At 39.0% G+C, this 16,162-nt stretch overlaps 1 protein-coding gene across 3 annotated transcripts in view; it reads left to right on the plus strand.

Moving 5' to 3' along the window:
- eys (eyes shut homolog) overlaps window positions 1-16,162 on the plus strand; it is a 167,769-nt gene that overhangs the window by 137,129 nt on the left and 14,478 nt on the right. For all 3 annotated transcript variants that reach the window (XM_031303278.2, XM_035991978.1, XM_035991979.1), the window contains 2 exons: window positions 590-698; window positions 5,286-5,509. In XM_031303278.2, the coding sequence (XP_031159138.2) occupies window positions 590-698; window positions 5,286-5,509 (333 nt within the window). The remainder of the gene's footprint in view (window positions 1-589; window positions 699-5,285; window positions 5,510-16,162) is intronic.

Raw genomic sequence — 16,162 nt, forward strand, 5'->3', positions numbered from 1 at the left:
CCCTCATTTTTATCATTAATTAATCCTGAATGACATAATGAGCATTTTCACTCGTGATAATGTTTTTGCAGGTTGATTTGTGTCCTTAGTATTATTGTTATTGTTATAAATGTTTGAAATAGTAATGCATATCAGGTGTTAGTGCTTGATCCTGTAAATTCAACTGGTTCTGACTGGTTATCCAAATCTATGTTTTGTCAGTAGTGTATTTACAAGCATGATTATGTGAATTTCATACTGCTGAGGAACACAACAACTTAAGGTATATCACCGCAGCACTGAGCAGAAATCTATTTCTGGACTTATTATCTAAATCCAGCAGTGGAAGCCATTCTCTATTTGTGTTGTCTCTCCTGGATTTCGGGCGGTGGCGTGGGACACAAACGCACCATTGATTCCAACCCTATCCACCAGTGCATAAAGTTTCCCAAAAAATAGCGTGTAATCCATTTTTATAGTATAGTCTCAATGGTTACATTAGCAGCTTCATTGCTGTGACTGCTCTGTCGGTCTCCCCATCAAAATATTTTTCAGGCTTTGCTGGATTTATTATTACAAACCCTAGTCTCCCTCTGTTCTCTCTCAACAGATACAACCTGCCTGTTGGCAAACAAGGAGGGTTGTGTATGATTGAAATAGCTGCAGATAATGGCACTTCTCAGCATCTCGAGGAGTACGTGTCACACCCCGTGTCAGAGGTAACCTGACCTTCCTGCATTCAAATCAACCCTTTGTCACAGTCATTTTATTACATTTGCATTTTTAACCCATAATCATGTCTTTGTATCCCCTTCCTTTTACAGGACAGTTTACCTTACACATATTAACATGCTAATTTAACAGTAATATCATTTGTCATGGCTGATTTCAGCATCCATGAGTAAACAATCTAAGGAAATACATCAGATAAAATGTATTACATACAGCATGTTTCACAGAGAACCACTGCTGTTTTCATGAATGTTAAATAATATTATAACTATATGTAGACCCATCAAAGTTATATTTTTCCCCCCTCCTTATTCTGGGAAATATGTTTGCCACTCTATTCACTTATTTAGCACATTATTGTCTAACTTTTGTGGAATCAAGTGAATTTGAGGTTCTACCAACTTTTGCAATATATTTTGTTCTTTTTAGTGTAAATGAAGTGGGTGTTCAGACAGAAAACAGCCCTGCGGTGGGCGGTGTTGCTTTAGGTACTTGTGAGACATTCAATAATCGTGAAAATAGCATTTAAAGCATCCAGGAATTACAGCTTGAGTAATAGATCTATGAGTTTGAAGGCTTAGCAAAACAATGCACAGCAGTTTATATTACGAGGAAGGATTTTACTTCTCTGGAAAGTTTTATCTTCCCTATCTATCGTTCGTGGTATTTTGTATTGGTTGGCTTCTATAAGCTAAAACACCTGCAGTAGCTGCTGCCTGTAGATATCCAGGTAAATCATAGATTGTATGAGAATTTATTTCTGCCTTTAATCACTTACAGGACTCATGACAGCAACGTCATGAGTACATTAAGTGTATGTTATCAAAAGCCAGCCAAGCACACTGTTTTAAAAAAAAAACAGCAGTTGCTTTATGAATGAAGAACAGGAGCTTCCATTAAAAACATATGCACCTGTAACATTATTTGCCAAGAATATCACACTTGGCAAATACTATCCTTAATGGCAGGCATGTAAGTAGCACTAAGCTAGTTCTTACTTGTTAATCACAGGTTGGTCTTTTCACTCTGGCTCATTAATTTGATTAACAACACCTATATTTGTTATTAAATTAATAATTTGTGTTTTTCACTTTGAAAGACTCAGGAGAGGGGCTCAACCTTCCCACAGGCTCCACATGCCTCCCCCTCGTCCAATGTGATTTATGGTCTTCTAATTTGAGATGCCAAGATGCTTCTTTTCTTTTCCTTCTTTGTTGTTAATAACACATTCGTTACACAAGGATCTTTGCTAGTGTATATTACACGTTGGTTTCTCGTTAAGTTTTTTATAATATTATTATATATACACTAATGTATACTATGATTTATAGTTATACTGGTTGCATGGGTTTTTATTTTAGTTAATGCTCAACACCAGTCAAATTAAATAAAATGAGATTTGATTGAGCTAATTTCATAAAAATTATATAAAGCAGAAAACACACGTTTGAAACAGCAATAAAAGAAGCTACTAGCAGTTATTTAGGGTTGTCGAGGGTGCTGTAAACTTGACATTGTGAACCGAGAAAGGAACTTCCGATGGGTTAAAAGCAATGCTCTATACATGGCCCTGCTGTAGATCTTAGAGAGATCATTAAGTTAGCTATTGCAACTTGGCAATTTAGACTGGAAGCCAACATGCAGCAGAGAGAGGAGATCATAATATTTTTAAATTCTGTCATAAATCTCACAGATTGCAAGTGGAAGGGTTCAAGACCTGGAAGAATATGAAGATATTGATTATGTTGCTTTGAAATTCTTACTGCCAAATTTTTAACTAAGGTCAAGTCGTGTTTATAAAGAAGGCTTTTAGTGCTCAATTGCAATTAACTGAACATTTTTTGCCTGGTGACGCTATGTTTTTTGGTGTGACCACGTTACTCACATACACTGGCAACACATGTGCATAATACCGCTACCTAGAAATACAATAATGAAATGGAGGCCACATTGACTTGTCTTGCCATCAAATTGAACTCAAAACGTAGCATACGGCACTCATGAACTCAGTGCTGCGAGTCCACTTACAAAGTCATAAATATTACATTGGTCTGTTGAATGGACTCTTCTCATAAACATGGTAAACACACTTGAAGGCACCATAAAGTCGTTCCATATCAGCTCTTCATCGTCATGCAGCTCCAGTGGCGCATAGCTGGATAGCTGTATCACACAAAATATGATTAAGCTCATTGTAAAAGTATCCAGCCACAGCTACATATTTTATTTGAATCTACAGCTTTGTTTAAGATAGTTTTAGGGCTCTTAACTTTGTGTCAAGATTACATAAACATTACTATGGACCCCTGTCATCCGTGTGTTTTTATAGGCTTTCAAATATGCAGCAGTAATGTTGATGATCTGAGCCTTGAAGACCCACATAAGTAAGATTGATTATTTCTGACATACAGCCTCCCATAACTACACAAGCATTTCTGTCAGATACAGAACCTATTAAATAAATGACATGAAAGGTCTGCATTGTTAAAGTAAGGTATTACATGCAATGACCCTTTGTATGAAAAGCAGTAATTATATCTGCCATGACTGTTACGGGGAGGCGGAGGAAAGAGGACCCAAACACAGAGAGAGGCAGGCAGGCAGGCGATGGTTAAACACAGGTTTAATGAACAAAAAATAAGGAGAGCAAACAACGAAGGAAGTCCTGAAGGCACAGGCAAAAAGGTCCAAAATACAAAAAACCAGAATAGGGAATCCAAAGACAAGGGCACAGGCTACGACACGCTGACAGGACAGGAACGCAAACAGACACAAAACGATCTGACACCAGACAAAGGAAACACAGGGGCTAAATAAACTAGGTAACGAGAAGACGCAAGACAGGTGACACCAGGGCTGGGGAACAGGTGGAGCACATCAGACAATCACACAGGCGGGAAAACACAAAGTAAAGCTAGACAAGACAAGACAGAAAACAGACTATCAAAATAAAACAGGAAACCAGAACAACAGACAGGAAACATGAAATAAACTAAACACAGAGACTTGACACAACAAGATAAGACACAACAGAAATATGCAAAACAACATACAGAAATCTACAAACAAGGCAAAAGAAATATCCAAACAGGTAACAAATACAGAATAAATCTACAAACACAGGGAATATACAGAAATCAATACAGGTAACAGAAACAGAACAAAAAATATAAAGGAAAATACTGAAACCTAACAGAAATGTCCAAAACCACAACAATGACCAGATTTTAAATAATACAAGTAGCCATGTAAAGAAGGTCAAACAAGGATAGTGAGTACAGTCATCTTCCAGAGTAGTTGCAAAAATAAAAAAGTGTTTTTGTATTGTTTTGTTATTTCTTCTATTTGGGTGGAAAATGTTGGACAAGATTTTCAAATGTATCCACATTATTTTGGACATGACACAGCTAAAGTTTGAAGTACTTTTAGGTCTTATTCTGGAATGAAGTGAGCCATATGAACAGGAAAGGGTCTTTGTTTCTACTGAACACAATTTTGAAAGTGTTCAAGTAATAGTGGCAGGGGCGCCTGGTTATCTCACCTGGTTGAGCGTGATCCCCATGTACAGAGGCTCATTCCTTGCCGCAGCAGCCACAGGTTCGATTCTGACCTGCGGCCCTTTGCTGCATGTCATTCCCCCTCTCTCCATCCCCTTTCCTGTCTTCAGCTCTCCTATCTAATAAAGGCCTAAAATGCCCAAACAAATATCTTTAAAGAATAAAAAAAATGTAATAGTGGCTGGGTCAGTACTTATTAGAGTATAATATAAATAAGTGTAATGATAAACTGCAAAATCTAAAGGGAAGACATTGATTCTATTTACCATACAAATTACTTTGACTTAGGGGAGTTTTATTTTGAAATCCACTGACACCATGTTACATAATATGCAAGAATGTGTAATGAAGCTGTGATAAATGTTGATTTGTCTTTTATAAATTAATCATCATGCATGGTGTGATTGGGAACCTGTTATGTAAACCTTCTAAATAGAAGTATTCAATATATATTTGAACATCCGGAGGTCATGGCTGGGAATGAAATATATGTAATTTAGTGCTAATAGGAGACCGTCTTTGTGCTGCAATTTCTTTTTGTGCAGAGCAGAGACAATTATGCCTTACTTGTTAAATTGACCGTTACGGTATGATAAGCTGCAAGTTCACAGAATGTATCTACATTAATTCTACCCAATTACCTTGCTCATCAAAGAAAGCTTGCAGCAATGTATAGATATTCTACCTCTCTCATCGTATCAAAATGTGTATTATCATATGATGTCAGCAGGACTAAAAACATAAATGATTATAACTTCAGTTTCTTGTCTAGGTCATGCCAAACCCACATTAAGCTGGAGAGTAACAGACACTGATAGTGTTAATCTTTCATGTTGATCTTAATATATAGTAAGGTCCTTTTAATGTGATAATAATGTTAATATTTTTACACATGCTGATATGGAGAGCCTGTTTTTAACTGCACAGCTCGTATTTAAAGGGAGACATATTTTGTAAGATTAAGTGTGATTTACTAAACGATAACACTGATCACTGGCTTTCCACCATTTTTTGCAGGGAACCTTTGGACCCATATTTCTTGGGGATGTTTCGTCCCACTGGGAGATGCATGACGGGCATGCAAAGGGAGCGAGGAGATTCATTGGATGTATCAGGGAACTTCAGGTCAACTTAAAGGAGATTTACCTGGTGGGTGAGGCAGTGAGAGGAAGAAACATCCAGAATTGTGACCCCCCTGTCTGCCAGCACCTTCCCTGTCGTAACGGAGGAACTTGTGTCAGGTACTAGGTCACCTTTTACACTAATGAAAAATTACTAAACCACCTTTGAACTTAAAAGCCATTAAGGATATAAAACACACCTTCTCTAATGCATTTTCCTTCTGTAATAATGATGCATAATATGCAAGAAATTACCCCAGAAATGAGGTGAACTGCAGCTAAGTTAAACTACTGTTACATACATGCATGTGCCAAAAAAAGAAAGGCGTGTTTAGTCAATATGCTATAAACAACAAAGGTCATAAAACAAAAGTAGTATGAGTGACTGATTCATTACATGTTGTTGCAGCGTTAGCCCAAGTGACTCAGTATGAAGCCAAAGTGTTTCTGTTGTAAGAATATGTATTCCAGTTTAAATTGTTTTCCAAATCACTAAAAACATGAATGGAGCTGTAGCTGTGCAATGGGAGCTTTGAACACACCACAACCAGCTAGTGAAATGACAGTTTTTGCAACAGCTCCTCTTTCCAGCTATTTTTTAATGCAGAATTGTTCAGTTATCAGTCAAGCTTATCGTATCTACATTGGACTAATTTTAATGTAGGCTTACTGTGCTCTGTGAAGTATTGGACTGGGAAAGTCGAAATAGCATTGATATAAATGTATTGTTAATTGCATAAAATGGTGAAAATGTAATACAGATAAATAACAAAATTGCCAAAATGTCCTACAGCAGTTACTTATCTGGCTGAAGAGAAGATGGCCTAATGTAAAACACATTAACAATGGCTCACCCACATGACTACTTGTTTGTGAAAACTGCTGAAGAGCCTGAAATTTCCTTTAGAAGTTAGTGGAGAGCACAAACAGAGCTAATACTAGAGTGAACATTGGACTTGCGTTCATTAGGTGGACGCAACAAATGAATGCTACTGTTGTTACATGTCTGCTGGATGTTTAAGTAAGCAACTGATTGCTGACACAAACCAACTTAAAAGATAATTACAGCAATTGTTTCCGCTTTTGGCCCTTTTTTAAATATTCTTGTTCATATCACATAGTTTATTTACATTGGAAGTTACATTATTAAGTTCAACTTCTAAATGTCCTTTCTAACAAAGATTTGTAGTCTTTCATTCCTTTACTGATTTTACCCAGAAATATGTAATAATGTATGGTCAGTTACTTAAATGTTCAAAAGGTCTACTAAAATAATAGTAAGGGAGATTATTGACAAATTTCTTGAGTTGCTGTCTGAGTAAGCTGGTAATGTCCTGTTCCTTACCACAAACTACAGTATTTTCCTTGTTAAGGCAATCCCTGGGTGAAACGTAGTCCCTTGTGATAGGCCAAATATGTGAGGATCCGTTTTCCCTTCATCTTTATCTAGTACAGCACATCAGACTGCCATCACACCCCACTTACCAGCAATTGTGCCTGTCTTTTTAAGTATGCATTAACTACATATGATGCTCTTTCACCTGAGGTAATCCAGAAAATAGCTGCTATAAATGTCTTCTTCATTGTGTTATGACACTGTCAATTAACAGTTGCTTTTATTAAACAGGAAATGAAAAGAGGCACCATGAATATTGGAATATGAATAGCTCTAAGAATACCAATTAAGAGCTGGTGGCATTGTGCTCACATTGGCTTGTCATGCTGCGAAAGAGTACACCTTGCAATTATCTGTGTGATGAATATGTGTTAATGCAGTATCCTCTTGAACTTCACAGCATGCAGGGGTCATCAGGAGTGCACAGAGCTCTCTTCATTCTGTTAGTTGCCCTGGAATGCACTGCCACAATGTAATAGGAGGACTAAGGATTTTGATTGTCGGTTCAGTTGGGGTGATATTGGTGCTCTTCCCTTTTTCATGTGGTCCTCTGTTCACTTAGGCATGTAGAAATATCAATATTAAACCTGAGAGCATAATGGCTTGTGGTTGACGGGTGATACATATATAATAGGTATTTAAGGAACATCAATGTGAAAAGCTGGGCAATCAGCACCTAAGGACTAACTCTGATTCTCCACTGGGCACGTGTGTGCTGCCTTAACTCCATGCCTTCTCTTTTCTGGTGTTGTCCTTAAAAAAAGATCTGTGATTTTGTATTATGTTTTTCAACCTCCAAGATTAATCTCTCATTGTCCGTGGTGTTCTAAAGGAGACATAAACGATATTGGGGGGGGGGGGTCTTTTGGTAAATTGACTGGATAGTCTCACTGTTTCACTTCCTGCCCGGTTGTCCAAATGACCTGCGGCTCACGTGAAAATAGACCTGCTGCGTATCTTTAGCGGAGCAGCGAGCCCTCACGCACGCTTCTGGGATGCGCCGTGGCATGGCTGGTGGTGTATCAAGCATTGACTTGAATGGCAGTCAATGACAGCCAATCGCGGCCCCCACAATTGCTCGCGGGGGCCGCAGTGCCTCTGGAACACAGCGCAGACCCGCCCTACGAAGCAGCTCGAGAATTTGGTATTTCTCTGTGGGTTCATCACTACGATTGACACCTTTCACACACACATAGTCCTGTGATTCATTGTTAATGTAAAATTTATATTGCTTATAGCTGAGTGTGACCTGTTTTTTATCTTCTAATTGAAGTAAAAAAAAAATGAACAGATTGACACACAGATCACATAAATAGATCCAAAGTTTTACTGAGTAGAGCAGCCTTTCTCAACCAGGGTGCCGTAGCACCCTGTGGTGCTGTCTGGCTTTGTCTGGGGTGCCTCTAAATCAGAGCATGTGATCAGAGCAGGGAGTATTTCGGATGAAGTGCAGAGCAGATTTTTAAAAAGTTGGAGCGTTACCTTATCTCCCACATCATCTCGCTCCAATTTCGCTCCAGTCCCCCTCGCACACCATGAGTTTACAGCATGCCTGAGCCCGTCTCTGTGTTACTGCAGCGGCAGTCTACATGCAGATGAACGGCACCCGCCCTCCCTCCCTCCAAGCCACTAGTGCACATTAACCCGGGAGCACCGGGCACTGGCGGCATGGAGGGTGGGTGCCGTTCATCTGATAAATACAACGCAGTAATAATAAAAACAATTTTAAGACAAAAAAAAAAACATAAAACAGGTATGAGAAATATAGAATAAATATTAGGCCTGGCAAACTCGATTCCTTTTAAGGATTCAGGTTATTCTGAGTCACTCACTAAACTGATCCGGGTTGTGCGAGTCACTTGAGTCGGTATTGCTAGCTTGCAATGTTTCGGACTGTCTGCACGACCTAATTGCATTTAGACATACTTAGACTTAGACTACATTGATACACCAAAACCTACAGTAGGCCTAGCTAGGCTACATGCAGAACATTGTATGTTATTTTAGAAGTGAAAGAATGGCTTTTGTTGTGGATTTGCTTTACCCTGAGCTCGAGGAGAGACTTCACTCGCTCGTCTGCTACAGATCCACTTATAGCCGGCTGATTCGCACGCTCACGCGAGAACTCATGAGTCATTGACAACTCATGAGTTCTCGACAACTCATGAGTTCTCGAGTTAGTCCCATGGTCTGCGAGCTTGCAATGTTTCCGGCTCTGAGTCTGCGGGTCGGGAAGTTCCTATAACCTGTCTCGGACTGCCTCTCTGCTCACTCAGTCGCTTGAGTTGACTTGAGGAGTTGTGGTTGCCTACGAAATTGGAAGTTATAAAGCTTTTGGCAGCTAAGATGGCTAGGACTAGTTGCAGCTAATGTTGCAAGAGGTTTGTGTGTGGCGCTGTTATCATTTTAGATTGAATTGTAGTAGGACTCAACTGATCCAAGTTAATGATACTAGAGACTCGCGATTCATGAGTCATTTTAAAGACTTGGGTGAAAGATCCAAGTGAATCACGACTCAAACAGGTTTAATATATATCAAATAATAATGATGTTACAAAAAGGTGACATTAATTAAAGCAAAATCATAAAACTAAGCACACACCCACCATGTATGTGTGTGTGTGTGTGTGTGTGTGTGTGTGTGTGCGTGTGTTGGCCGTCAGAGTGTTGGTTTTTTTAGACTGGGGTGAATTGAGCTTTTATATATCTTTAAAGGGTGCCCTGACTGGAAAAAGGTTGAGAAACGCTTGAGTATAGGATGGACATATGTTCTCACTCACTCACTCACACACACACACACACACACACACACACACACACACACACACACACACACACACACACATATAGAAATCATGTAGAGAATACTATTTCTTGCTAATTGGCTGCAGTAGAGACGGTGCCTTGCTCGTTCTGTGATGGTCCAGTTTTGGCAGCACACATACCTCCACTTAAGACACCTCCAGTGTTCCTCACAAAGAAAGTGAAACCACATGTATCTTCATCAGAGTTCCAGCTATACTCGTTTCAAATAACCTGAAAAAGAACTCAAGGTCCAAGAAACAATTATTTTAATTCACCATGAGAAACAAAAATAGCTTACCATCTTGTCCCTCAAGAATATTTCTAGAGAAAACTTGCTCATTACAGGATTTATTTTGTTTGTGTCTTTTAATTTTGGAGGATGAGTGCATTTAAAACAACCATACAATTATTTTTAGACATGTAGAAATGTTCTTGTTTAAAAAAGAGTTTCTGTGTAACCTTGACTTCCTAAAAGTTGCTGATAATAATTATATACTGTAAGTATTAAAATGACTTGGGGACAAGTCTCACATGACTCAGTGTGAAAACATACAGTAACAGGAAATGCTCTGCTTTTGATTTTTCTTTTAGACCAGACCTCTGACTCCAAAGTACAACTAACTACAGTACAACAGAATAGGCAAGTGAATTTCTGATGTCTGATTATTCTGATGTCTTCGGAAAGAAAATGTGTGTCCATGAAAATGTTGCACTGCCTTGACAGTACTGAAAAGAGATAATGGGAACTAAAAATAATCAGGATTATTTTCTGTGATGAGGTTACTTTTAAAGGATCAGGTTGGGGTTAGTCATTATTTTTCTCATTGTCAACTAATTCTGTGAAAAGACCAAAAGCAGTGTTACAACTTCCAGACTTGAAACTCAGACTCAGCACCAAGCCCATTGGTTCCTAGTGAAGACGTACATCTTCAAAAAGGGGTCATAAATATATAATTTTACTGTTAAAAATGCCTCCAAAACAGCTGGGCACTAGTTCTTAGCAAGTGTGACTCAACAGGAGTGCATTTGTCAGAGGAATATTTTCAGCTGCAGGCAGTTACACATTTGTTGCTGCATTTACGGACCGTGCATATCGGATTGACTCAAAATAATGGTAATGAAGGAACGAAGTGCAACGATGAGCCCTACTTTATTGTGAAGATTATCTGGATTAAAACAAGAGCATATGTTACAGTTGTTGGAGCAGAACTGCATCCCAACAGCATCACAGGTTGGTTCTGGTAACCAGCTTTATTAGAGATAGATTTGACTGAATAAGGCTTCTAGAATAGCACATCTGATTGTTTATTTGAAGTTGTGAATGAGAGGTGTATACTGTAGACTGTTTGGTTTAGAGCGATTTGCGTCAGGGTCCTGCATCACCGTGTCTGGGTTCTAATTCGAAATAATGACCTTCTCGCTCTATATGATCCTTTACGTAGATGGAATGCAAATTATTTCAAGTAGACCCTTGTCTTTGGCCTGCAAGCTGTAGCCACCCATTTAGCTATCGCTGACGAAAGTTTGTTGTTTGTAGAGTTCTTGAGGCTTCTCTGTTGCAAACTATCCAGTATGACCTGCCTTTGGCAGGAGGGTTCTCTGCATCACCAATATGCTTGGCCAGCAAGTGGTATTTTAGACTCGAAGTACTCCGGTGGTAACTTAATTCACATCGACAGTACATGCAACTAAATTTAGACTTGTCAAGAGAATGATCTGGAAGGGCTTTGAAACTGAACTTGCCATTCAAAAGACCATTTTCTTTATCCATTTCTGCTCATGGAGGTTTATTTCTGCTAGCCATCCACAACATTACTGCTGCATCGCTTCCTGATTTCCCAAACTACGGAGCAGCCCGAGGCCCAAATCACAAAACCCGAATGTGTTAATTGGCCGTTAAAAACATCAGTGGCGTTGAAAGGAATTTGCGTTAATTTAATGTAATCATCAGTAGACATTCAGTATAGCCACGTATATCTGCAGAAACTAAATCTTCAGTCTGCAATATAACTAAGAAAATTAGACATAAGGCGCAAGATAAGTGTGTGTGTGTGTGTATGTGTCATCTGCAGGTGGTTTTTGTAGATACTATTGTGATCTCCAGTTAAAGGAATCTATTATCTACAGTGAGGTGTTAGTCATCTCCACAGCAGTCTAGAAAAAAAGCATTATGTTATTCTATTCACTCAGCAAAAGCCAGTCTTCTGTGTGCACACCACTTTTCACTTAATAGCTGTATTTACTTTCAGACTAATGTTTATCTCTCAACCCGTGCTCATGTCGGTGATAGTGTGTGCTGTTTTTTTGTCTCCTTCCACCTTTTAAACACTCTTTCAGTTTTGGTTCCAACAACGAGACAGCTCAACATGCTGCCTTATTTATTTTTTATTTTTAAAGATTATTTGGGCATTTTAGGCCTTTATTTTTATAGCACAAATGAAGACATTAAAGGGGAGAGAGAGGGTGAACCTCTATATATGGGTGAGCTACCCAGGCGCCCATGCTGCCTTATTTTATTTTATTGCGAATGCTACGTGTTTCTAAATCTACTAATCTAACCTGAGCTATGTCATCTACATACGACGAAAACACTAACTATACGGGACTCATGCCGTCTCACTGAAAGTTTCACTCCTGATCCAAACTGGCTCAGCAAGATCGTGAGGAGAGCCGGCAATAACAACAACAACAACGGATGCGCTAGCAACAGGTCATGGAGAAGGCCTAGAGGTAAACGGGCAGGCATCAGAAACAGGCTGAGGAACAGGGCACACCGCACACCACTGCCCAGCATCCTACAAGCTAACGTCCAGTCAATAGAAAACAAGCTAGACGAGCTGAGAGCCAGAATTAAATACCAGAGGGACGGCAACATCATCTGCCTCACTGAGACATGGCTGACACCCACGATACCAGACCATGCAATTCAACCAGCATATCGCCTCTCAGTTCACCACATGGACAGAATGAGAGAGTCCAGAAAGTTGAGGGGAGGTGGAGTATGTCTCATGGTGAACAACTACTGGTGTGACAGCAGGAACGTCCATCATCTCACACGTACCTGCTCACCCAACCTTGAGCTCCTGACAATCAAATGCCGCCCGTTTTACCTTCCTCAGGAGTTTACCTCAGTTATCATCTGTGCCTTTTATGTCCCACCACAAGCAAACACTGACACTGCTCTGTCTGAACTACATGAGGCTCTCGTTAACCACCAGGCTGAACATCGTGATGCAGCCATCATCTTAGATGGGGATTTTAACAGTACTAACCTGAAAAGAGTCAGACCTGACCTTTGGCAGCACATCACATGCCCCACCAGAGGAGAGAGAACCCTGGATCAGTGTTATTCACCCTTCAAGGACGGCTACAAAACAAAGTCTCTCCCTCCGTTCAGCAAATCTGACCATGCTGCAATTTTCCTCATGTCAAGAGATAAACAACGGCTAAAGCAGGAAGCCCCGGTGCAAAGGGAGGTGACACACTGGACTGACCAATCAGAGGCCACCTTACAGGACGCTCTAGATCGCAAAGACTGGGATATGTTCAAGACAATATCAACATGTTTACCCTCTATTATGACATCTATTGTCTTGTATATTACTATTTTTATGGATTTTATTGTTGATATTATTGTTTTTATTGAGACGGAACAGGTACACAATGAATTTCACTGCACATTGTACTGCGTATGATTGTGTATGTGACAACAACAAAAAAATGGTTTCATAGAAATAGGTGGAACTTTTATCCTGATGACCTTGCTGGTGTGTTAGTGAGAGATAAGACCAGTTATAGTGCTACATCTCAGCATGCGGTCTAAGTAGTGGAGAGGTTTTTTGTTAACAGAAAAAAATTCTGAAAATCTCACCCAAGTCTGAAACAAATAAATGTTATCATCTTGTGTCAATTCATTCGTCTGAACCTGTGTAAGTGAGGAATTGAAGCACAACTTTATTTCTGAGACATGGAGGCAATTCAGTTTATTAAAGGACAGTGTTCTATAAGGTATGCTAAGGTTTCCTTTTCAGGCATTTAGAAATGTAAAAATACTGTCCTTGAATAAATACTGGCACATTTGAAGAGTGTAGAGTTTAAACATGTGAATATATTTTAACAGTGTTACATAAAAGCACGGATTTCTGCAGAGTGCAGTATGTTCTAAGTTGGACCGTAGAAATATCTGATCCCTTGAGAAAAGTTCCCTCATGCTTTTGTGCCTCCTTTCTATAAGGATTTCATTTCAAGTATCATCTAAAGTATGCTTTTCCATGGCAGTATGTTTCAAAGGACTCGGTTATGGAGACTTAACAGACATCATCCTTCTTTACCGCCAAAAGAAATGTTTGCAAGGGTGCCTGGAAGAGGTCAGGGAAATATCGAACAGCCGTCTGCTAAAACAGGAGCCTGAGTGTGTCGGGTGAATGCCATGTGGAAATTCCACTTCATCCCTCTGCTCATATTGAAATTCAGGTGACAAATAATTGAGTGATGTAACAATTGTCTTTCAAATGATTTTTCCTCCCACCCATCAGGAATCACAGTGTCCAGTTGGCTGTTTACAATACTGGAAAACAAGTGGCATTTCTGTAACAAAGCAGTTCTTATCTATAAATAATATCTGCTAAACCCAGTGGTCCTTTTTATTTTAACAAAGAATGAAGTGGGCTAAATGCTTTCATCCAGAGAACTGAAGACTGCCATGGCAGCAGAGCCTAATCAAGGCCTTACTGTAGAAGTGTATTTGCATACCAACAAGCACTTGAAAAGAAGTCTTCTGTAAATAACTTACAAGGAATAAAATCTGAGGAATGCATATGGCCACACAGCTTATTGTTCAAGCTGACAGGGATATCATAAGCTAACCGGTCAATTATTCATCCTTTTATCTGGTACTCATTAGCTTAAAAATGTAGTCTTCCTTAATAAATTATCTAGCCCGCGTGCTGCAGCGGTGCAGACTTTGAATAATGTAATGGCTCGCACCAACTTCATGCATTTGTGATAAACATATTTAAGAGAGTGCGCAAACATTACAACAATTACATATTCAAAGTGATTGCCTCAGCCAAATTAAAATAACCTTTTGTCACCCCTCACATCACATTTTTGATTAGGCCAATTAAAACTCAAGTGTTTTCAACTGTGCTCCTTCGCCTCCTCGATCTACACCTTTTTGGAGCCAGAAATATCTCCTGCCTGTCTTTAGTTGTGTGACAATTCATTTTTAATGGTTTATTTGCCCTTATAGTACATGCGGTTTTGTTTTTGTATGCGTTTGAGGATCAAAATTGTTCTATGAGGACACAAAAGTATTTGTATCTCTTGCAAAGACAAACATATGTCAGGCAGAACTTGACCTGATTCTTTCCCACACTGTTAATTGTACGCTGCTTTCAACACATCTGAAAAGAATTGTTTGCCCAATAAAGGTAGTGAATTGTTTCTAGGCCAATATTGTTTGCATTGTATTGTGTGGTTATTTTATATTGTTATCCCATTTTGCAACTGCAACTCATATTAGCCTTTATGTACCTGAGGAAGATTTCAAACAAATAATCTAATGTTATATAAAACAAATATGTAAATGGAATAAATATATCCTCAACTAAGCCACAAAAGCAGTTTGTAGAGTCCAAATGAGTCCACAGAGATGCATGTTAAAAGTATGAAAATCTTGCCTTTGAAATATGGCAGTTAATTTAAAATGTGTGAACATGATCTAATGTTACGGTATCAATAGTATCTGATTTGTAAAGTAATTTAGGTTTACTTTTTTGCATATAAGAAATCATCTGTGAAGAGGTTTGCTGCAATTAGAAGAAACTCTTGTTTATCCATCCATCCATCTATTCTAATCCTGTGCAGGGTGCAGGTTGGAGTATTGGAGCCCTGCATAAATTCCATTCTCAACATATTCCCACCTACCAGCAGTTTACCTAACCTGGATGTTTTCTGAATGTGGGAGGAAACTGGACCATCTGAAAGAAAACAACATTTAAGCACTCAACGCATTGAAACATGGAGATTGATCCATTAAATATTTGATTATTCCTCTTGCAGCTTGTCAAAGATTATACAAATAACAAAACGTCATCAATTTTCATCTGTGACTGTTATTTTGAAAATAACGGTCACAGTTGGCAGCAACAGTGTGTAGCGGTGTTGCCTGCCTTAAAATGTTTCGAAATTGACATTAGCAGCCTGTTAATAATCATACACTAGAATTTTTTTACTGCATTATACAACATCCTTTTGTACTTCAATACAGTCATGTCTAACAATGCGCAACTCCGGTGACAGAATGTAAATATTTAATTTCATGAAGCCAGTTTCTCAAGAAGCAAAATACCTCCCGCAGTGCAGCTGCTCAAAACACATTATTAATTTATAGATTTGAAACCCCACCAATGCTTCCTCTATCTGATATTATACCTTTCAGAGTTGTGCACATCTTAGTGCATTTCTCAAGTCCCTGTCTGGATATTGCTTGCATGCTAGATCACCCTCATCTTCTTGTCAAGAGAGGAAGCGCATGTATATGAATCAAGGAAAGAAGACATGGAAAATCG

The sequence above is a fragment of the Sander lucioperca genome, chromosome 15 (assembly GCF_008315115.2).
Source record: "Sander lucioperca isolate FBNREF2018 chromosome 15, SLUC_FBN_1.2, whole genome shotgun sequence".
Lineage (NCBI taxonomy): Eukaryota > Metazoa > Chordata > Actinopteri > Perciformes > Percidae > Sander > Sander lucioperca.